Source organism: Vollenhovia emeryi, unplaced genomic scaffold (genome assembly GCF_000949405.1).
Source record: "Vollenhovia emeryi isolate VEMERY1.0 unplaced genomic scaffold, V.emery_V1.0 DF939783.1, whole genome shotgun sequence".
Taxonomy (NCBI): domain Eukaryota; kingdom Metazoa; phylum Arthropoda; class Insecta; order Hymenoptera; family Formicidae; genus Vollenhovia; species Vollenhovia emeryi.
Window position 1 is genome coordinate 1 of NW_011966583.1, and position 8357 is coordinate 8357.

General features: G+C 41.7%; 2 protein-coding genes and 1 pseudogene across 2 annotated transcripts in view; 1 reads left to right on the top strand and 2 right to left on the bottom strand.

Annotated features, from left to right (window-relative positions):
- Positions 1-160: 160 nt before the first annotated feature.
- On the bottom strand, positions 161-1200 carry LOC105556784 (the record flags this gene model as incomplete). The annotated part of the gene is made up of 1 exon (XM_012003896.1): positions 161-1200. A coding segment is annotated over exon 1 (738 nt), but the record flags the coding sequence as incomplete, so codon positions are not given.
- A 5625-nt stretch (positions 1201-6825) lies between these two features.
- On the top strand, positions 6826-7188 carry LOC105556781 (annotated as a pseudogene).
- Positions 7189-7989: 801 nt separating this feature from the next.
- LOC105556782 (putative uncharacterized protein FLJ37770) overlaps positions 7990-8357 on the bottom strand; it is a 1180-nt gene continuing 812 nt past the window's right edge. Inside the window, exon 2 of the mRNA XM_012003894.1 lies at positions 7990-8357. Within this exon, the coding sequence (XP_011859284.1) occupies positions 8283-8357 (75 nt within the window). The 3' untranslated portion in view covers positions 7990-8282.

Here is an 8357-nt window from a genome sequence, read left to right on the forward strand (position 1 = left end):
GGGGGGGAGGGAGGGGGTAGTCAGGGGGAGGGGTGGTCAGAGGGAGGGGGGTCAGCCTATGCCGGCTGACAGTTTTTTAAAAAACCGGGAGGGTGGTGTGCCATATCGGGCTCACCTGATAGCCTTTGTCGCGATTCATATTGTCAGGGTGTTTCAAGATTTCTATGCCTTCGCAGTGTTTCCGTGCGAAATAGCTTTGGGACGGGGCCAGCATGGTGGCTTTGTCGAACTGGATGGCGTGTCCGGTCTCAATCTTGTGTTCGGCTAGAGCTGATTGTGAGAAGTGGCCGTATTTGGTACATCGCTGGTGTTCTTTGATTCGTGTACTAATCTTCCTCCCGGTTTCTCCTATGTACACTTTGCCGCAGGAGCATGGGACCTTGTAAACCCCTGGGGCTGTCAAAGGGGGTCTCCGGTCCTTGGGATTGGGGAGCATTTGTGAGAGCTTGTTGCAAGGTTTGAAAATCGCTTTGATGTTGTGTTTGCTCAGGATTCTGCTGATGCGGTCCGTGGTGCCTCTGACGTATGGGAGTACTACTGCCTTAATCTTCTCTTTCTCTGTCTCTGGTGTCGTGGTGTTGTTCTGGCCGGATTCCTTGTTGGTCAGCTTATTGATGGTACGGTTGATGTTTCTGCTGCTGTATCTGTTCCTGGTCAAGGTTCGGTGAAGGTGGTTTAGCTCTCCGTTCAGGGCGGCTGGTTCCGAGATGGAGAGTGCTCTGTGGACTAGAGAGCTGATTACCGAATTCTTTTGGGCGGGGTGATGGTGGGAGTTTGCGTGGAGGTATCGGTCCGTGTGCGTTGGTTTGCGGTAGACGTTGTGGCTTAGGGTGCCGTCTTTGTTCCTACGGACCGGGACATCCAGGAAGGGGATTTGGGAATTCTGTTCGGTCTCCATTGTGAATTGGATGTTGGGATGTTGGGAGTTGATGAAAGTGAGGAATTGAGGTAGAGTTTCCCTTCCGTGGTTCCAGATGACGAATGTGTCGTCCACGTACCGGAACCATGTGGAGGGTTTTAGTGGGCCTTCTTCAGGATTTCATTCTCGAAGTGTTCCATAAAGATGTTTGCGATGATGGGTGATATCGGGGATCCCATTGCTGCTCCCGTGGTTTGTTCGTAGAATTCTCCTTCGAACTGGAAATAGGTGGAGTTGAGGCAGTGTTCTATTAATGGGAACAGGGTGGATGGAATCTCTTTGGATGTCTTGATGATGTCCAGAGTGTCTTGGACTGGGACGTTGGTGAACAAGGAGCCAAGAGTTTATTTGCTAGTCACGCAAATCTAATGTTGATCTGCGATGGGACGTATGCTCGTCATAAAAAAAGTACGAATAATGAGTTTCAAATAAAATCAATTTCTGGGCAAAAGAAAGTTCCACTTTGTAAGCCTTTCACGATATGCACAACTGACGGCTGCGTAGTTGATATGCTAGGACCATATCCTGCAAATGTAAATGATGCAGAGATTCTAAAAACTCTCCTACAAGGTTCAAATAGCTTGTGCAAATTGTTGAAAGAGAATGATTATCGAGTTCTCGATCGCGGCTTTCGAGATGTCAAGGCTGAGTTAGAATTTAAGAAGATCAAGGTGTTGATGCCTGCATTGATAGAGAAACGAAAGCAATTGACCACAAATGAATCGAATGAGTCTCGTTATGTAACGAAAATTCGGTGGACAGTAGAAGCTATCCATGGAATATTGAAACAAAAATACCGAATGCTTGACCATAAATTAGATAACAAAATGCTCGTGAAAGTTGGAGTTTATTTTCGAATTGCATCGTTTTTAAACAATCTATTCGGAAAAAGGTTAAAATCTGACGCAGATATATCAGATGAGATTTTGGAAAGGATGAAAGCTCGGAAACATATTGAAAATTCTTTAGCTGATGAGGCCGAGGAAAAAGGCTGGTTGCGTAAAAAAGTGATGTTCCAAAGTAACTTATCAGATGACTTATTAGATTTCCCTGAAATGACCGAAAAAGATCTGAAAATTTTGTTCACTGGATCTTATCAACTATCGCAGGCGGTATCTTACTTAGCTGAAATGGTTGATAAGGATGGAAAAGTGAACCTGCAATTCGTCAAAGATCAAACGAATGTACTAAAACTGCAAGTTCAATCGCGTCATATTTCTCGAAAGATGTATCGGTGTTTCGTGAAATATAAGCTCAATAGTGTCGGTATTTCAGGTCTATTGCATTATGCATGTTACTGCACCAACGGAAGAAGAACTGTTGGCTGCTGTTCACATATTGCTGCAACAGTTTACTATTTATCTCATGCGATATATTTGTCCAAAGTTGTGAAACCAGCTGAAATTCTCAGTAAAATGTTTCAGACGAATAATGTTAGTCCTGTAATCGAAGAAGACAGCGATGAGGATTAAAGAGAACTTGCAGAAAATAAGCACTTTGATTCGTGAGAGGCGAGGGGACTCACGCTAAAGAAGCACCCCGATTCGTGAGAGGCGAGGGGACTCACGTTAAAGAAGCACCCCGATTCGTGAGAGGCGAGGGGACTCACGCTAAAGAAGCAACCCGATTCGTGAGAGGCGAGGGGACTCACGCTAAAGAAACACCCCGATTCGTGAGAGGCGAGGGGACTCACGCTAAAGAAGCACCCCGATTCGCGAGAGGCGAGGGAACTCACGCTAAGGAAGCACCCCGATTCGTGAGAGGCGAGGGGACTCACGCTAAAGAAGCACCCCGATTCGCGAGAGGCGAGGGGACTCACGCTTAGAAGCACCCCGATTCGTGAGAGGCGAGGGGACTCATGCTAAAGAAGCACCCCGATTCGTGAGAGACGAGGGGACTCACGTAAATGTTCGCAAGCGCGTTCGTTAAGAGGAGAAGGAAGCACACCAGAGTTTTCACAGAAAAGAAAAGACAGAGTTTAATGAGTACAAAACAGTCAGCCAAGTCACAAGCCACAAGAATAAGTACAAGCCGTGCGCGTGAGTCCAGAAAGCGAAGCCGAAGTCGTGATAAGTGCAGTGAACTGCGAGCGTGCGTTAAGTCCGTGCGGGTAGCGTGAGTCGTGATAAAGAGCGGTAAACTGCGGTTATGCGAAACGTGCGGAGGTGCGAAAAGCTGCGAGCGATCAGCGCTTTTTCGAGCTTGAGACGCGCTTTTAAGGGGCTCGAGAGTCCCGTTAGAACAATTTTTCTCGGCCAATTGTCGCGTGCCGTGTCGCCGGTAGATAACGGGGCTTTCTCGCGGGAAAGCCCTATTGGCTAGCGGTGGCGTGCTATCGTGAACGGCACGTGGTCGCTAAAGCGGTTGCGGACAAGATTAATGTCGCGGATTGTTATTATAAACGTTCGCTGGCGGCCTCGAGCTTGTTTGTCTCGCAACCGACAAACAAACTCGAGGCTTTGCAAGAATATTCTCGAAGCTCACAATTTTTACATGCTGCGAGAGAATATTCTCTCGAATATTCGATGGTCTGCTCAAACACTAAAGAAGCACCTCGATTCGTGAGAGGCGAGGGGACTCACGCTAAAGAAGCACCCCGATTTGTGAGAGGCGAGGGGACTTACGCTAAAGAAGCACCCCGATTCGTGAGAGGCGAGGGGACTCGCGTTAAAGAAGCACCCCGATTCGTGAGAGGCGAGGGGGTCTCACGCTAAAGAAGCACCCCGATTCGTGAGAGGCGAGGGGACTCACGATAAACAAGCAGCCTATAATAAGGGGGTCTGAAATCGTACTGCAACCTCCATGTGGTAGACCTTGGAAACTACATTTATTGTAGGCTGATCGCAGACGTTTAAATGGACAATTGCATAGATTTCTTTTTAAGTTCGTTTTTAGTTCGGAAATTGTAACACTAGCATATTGGACAATACTTTAGAATAAATGACTTGGGCAATTATTAGGCATTATGCGATTCTGCAAACAATTCACAATTATTGCCGCTATATTGAACTTAATATTTTGAATTTCAAGTCATTAAAAAAATTTGGCCAGTTATTTAAGTATTCCTAGCCACACAATAAATCATAAGATCCTATTGCATACAGAGCGAGGCACTGTACAGCGCGCCACACGCCGCACGTGATGCGTTCAAGATATTCATTTTTTAAACTATGTACTACCACTCCGATCGTTTTTAAACTCGAACATGTTATTATAGAGTATTTAAAGATTTTTAAGGGAAAAATGGTGATAGTGCCTCAAGTGCATCCTATTAAAAAAAATCAAAAAGATTTTGAAAAATTTTTTCACCCGTATTTTTGAAAAAAATTCCATAATTTTTTTATAATTTTGAGGCATTGAAACCCATAACATATTTTTTTCATTAAAATCAGTTCAGCCGTTCTTAAGAAAAATTTTTTTTTCCATTTTTCTTCTTGCCCCCATAACTCCCATAAAAAATTTTTTCAGATATAATTTTCTGGGAACTTTAATCTCACATCAATGCCAACCTATTGTAAAAATCTCAACCAGATCACAGCGGGGGCAGCACATGTTTATCCTGCTACACCCTTTATAATCTTAAAATTTTAACCCACATAAAAATACATTATTAAACGGTAAGTAATTCAACATTTCATTAGTCGCTGTAACATAAAAATCTAAACACTTTAATTTTACTTCTTTTAGAAATTCTGGTGTTTGATTTTTCAAGAATACTTCGGGATCTGGACATATATTGACTCTAAAGGTAAGAACATATCCGATTTAGTTATATCTAAAGAAATATTATGCAAAGCTGTTGGTAAAAGAAAATTCTGTCCTATTTGCTTCAATAGATGTTCACTATTTGTAGCTAATTTGTGAATTAAAACTTCTCTAGATTGAAATAAAGCATTAAAACTATTAAAGAAATTTAACGAATATTTTAAAAATAACATATAAGCTTTGTTTCTATCATCATTAAAAAGATTAAAAATTACTTCTGCTGATTTAATGTTTGTTTCAGTGACTTCAAGAAAATAATAGTGTTTTAATACATCCCAATTGTCAAGAAATCTAACAACACGTTTCTGTAAAGTAAGCCATCTAGTTCCCGATAATTTCAATAATGTACGAGACTCTACACCAAAATATTCTTGAAATTCCCGTAGGTTTGCAGATCTTTTTGCACTGCCAGAAATATAAGTTGTAACTGATTGTAATAAATTTTCCCATGAATCCGGCAATTTTGCACAAGCTTTATTAGCAATAAGAGCTGAGGAATGGCAAATACATTTTAATATAATGAGGGCCGGTACCTCTTTCTTTAATCTACTTGCAAAAGAGTTATGATTTCCTATCATTACAGAAGCGTTATCTGAAGCCATTCCTACAATATTACTTAAAGGAATATTTTTATTTTTTAAACAATGCTTAAATGCAGAGTACAATTTCTCTGCAGAGCAATCGACTGCATCTAATTTAACTAATTGTAATAATTCTGTAATACATTGTTTCGGTAATATATTATTATCTGGTGAGACATATTTAACTAAAATGCATAGCATCTTTTCATTACTAATATTGGTACTTTCATCCACTAAAATTGAAAATTTTTGACTCTTTAAATTATTAATTGTTCTTTCATCTTCAACTTTTGCAATTACATTTTTCATAATTTTAACACATTTAGTCTGTGACAGTGTAAGATCTTTTATAACCGGGGAAGCACTACCAATTTCTTTTAACAGAGGAATAAGATGATCCATTATTTGAAAAGCAATATTGTGTTCACTAAAAAACGCGGTTAATTTTATTTCTGCAGATTTAATTTCATTAATATGATCTCTATTCTCTTTATGCAGGCAGCAGAAGGCATTGAAGCAAATGGGTTAATATTAATACGACTGTTCGCGATGTTATTTTTATGTTGGACCCTATGTGCGTGCCTAGTCAGCTCTGACTTACCGCTTATTAAAACTTTGTCACGTACTGTACAGTAGGCTTTCCCATTGTCCGGATGAGCGGTTAACCAGTCTTTTAATTCAGGGTACTCTAACCATGCAGTCTGAAAAGTTTTTATCTTCTGCTTCTTTCCTGTACCGCTTGTAGATGGTCGTGGGTGATCCATTTCAAAGTCTTTCTTCTTCTTCTTCTTCTTCTTGCACTGATGAGTATGTATACAGGGTGTACCTAAACTGGCGATAAATATTTTAATGACAAGTACTTTGTAACATTTTGAGACGAAAATTCTAATACGAAAAAGTCGAGGCTACAATAGTTTTCAAATGGGAACAGTTTAAACATCTCGAATAGTAAAGCTAGAATTTCGCGCGCTCAGGGATGGCAAAATGGCCAGTGATTAAAGTGCTTTCTTGAACCACACGTCTTTGACATTAATGAAATTAGTGTAAAAATGTATGCAAGAGTTTTATTAAGAAATTATTTCTGTTTATTTGCAATGAATTTTAGAAAAGTTTAAAATGTTTTTTTTCAATAGTTCAAATCGATATTGATTTGTGTCAACTGTCATCAGAATATCTATTTGGTTAAATTGCGACAAATTTCATCGCGGAGACTTACCAATTTACCGGAGAGCGGCGGGTGACGAGCGCGCGCGGCCCGCCACGCGCCCACCGAGCCCGGCCTACAGTCGGAAGCCTATTTCCGCGCGTTCATTCGCTTAGACGCAATAATTAATAACTCAATAACTATTGTAGATTTTGCATCATGGTATCTGATTTTTCTCTTCAGCTTGTCCTAATCTATCTAGATATTTAGGTTGAGAACAAACTTATCAGACACCCTGTATAAAGAAAAGTCCTATATGCTGGGAAAATTTCCTCAGAAGAAAATATGGATAGAGATTTCCCAACGTATGAAGAACGAAAAAATACAACTTTACAGTCAGCCAGTGTTATAATAAAATGGATACTCTATAAAGACGGTACCGTCAGATTGTCGACCATAACGCTCAAAGTGGAAATGACAGAAAAGAATGGATATATTTAGAGGTAATAAATTAAAACAACATTAATATTCGTAATTATGAAAATTTTTAAATATATTTATTAATGAGTAGTTTTACAATTAGAAATAGAAATGAGTGACAATTGTTTCTATAAAAATAATATTTGTATGTTTTAGCCATTAGATGAGATCTTTTACGACAAACCGTGGATAAAACCATTGTCTGTAGCAGGATCAAATATTCGAGAACCCGAAAAATCGTTATTTGATGATAATGAACACGAGCTACCATGCAGTAATAACTAAATCAGTACATTATTTTTTACTGTTATTTAAATTTATAACTAATTATACATTTTTCTAGAACAAAAGAAATTCTCATTAAATGAAGAAAAGGCTTATTATTTGCGACAGTCAGTGGAAGAAAACAGATTAAAGAGAGAAGAGACAGCTAATTATAGAGCAGAAAAGTTAAGAATTTTGAAAGAATTGAAAGAAGTTTTCCTATTGAAACAGTGATGTAAACATTCGATAAGTATACAGTAAAAGTACACATTAAGTATAAGTTTCTGTAAAAAGCAGAGATATATTGTTAGTATTCCGATATATATTATTATGTGTTGTAACGTGCCGTAAACAACGGGCACCTTCCCCACCGCGCACACTTTTCCCGGCACCGCTCCACCCCGCACCTACAAGCAAACAGTATATAAGAAACGGAATCTTCTACCGAGGAGACAGTTCCCGACCAGCGAGTTGAGCAGGTCCACCTACGGCGACGACGAGATGAGTCCGAGCCGCTTCCTAACCTCGCGTGCTGAGCGAGATACCGAACACCTTCCGATCACGACGCGTACTGAGCGTCATCCCGAGAACCGCGAGTTGAGCGGGAGATCCTCTCCGAACCGTGCCACGATTTGAGTGGCAATCCAATCCGAGGGCTAAAGCGAGCTGAGCGAAATCCTCGCCACGTGTTGAGTGGCTCGTACACACAACACCCGGCCCAACCCGTACATGCGAGTCGTCACCGGCAAGACGACATCGCACCGCGCCGACGCCGCACGCACCGAGTCGACGCCACGCGCACCGCGCCTGCGCCGCCCGCATCGTGCCACCGTACAGCGCCGGCTCCGAACGAACCGGACCGCGCGAGAACACACCGTACCGAAAGATATTACCGCACCGCCGTCGACCATATCAATTAATCCGGCGAACCGTCCCGCGTCACCGCGAAACAGTAATTATTGTCCGAAGCGCTAATGCGCCAGATCACACAGTCGAACCGCCGTCAGAACGGCGATTAAATTTTGCTTTCACCGGGGCAAAACCGCTTCCGAGACGCTTGCCTTGGTTAAGGAGGCTTACTAAGACGACGCCCTGTCAAGGGCTCAGGTTTTCCGGTGGTTCAGTGAGTTCAAGAACGGACGGGAGACCGTTGAAGACATGGAGCGATCTGGACGCCCTTCAACGAGTGGTTTGGACGAAAATG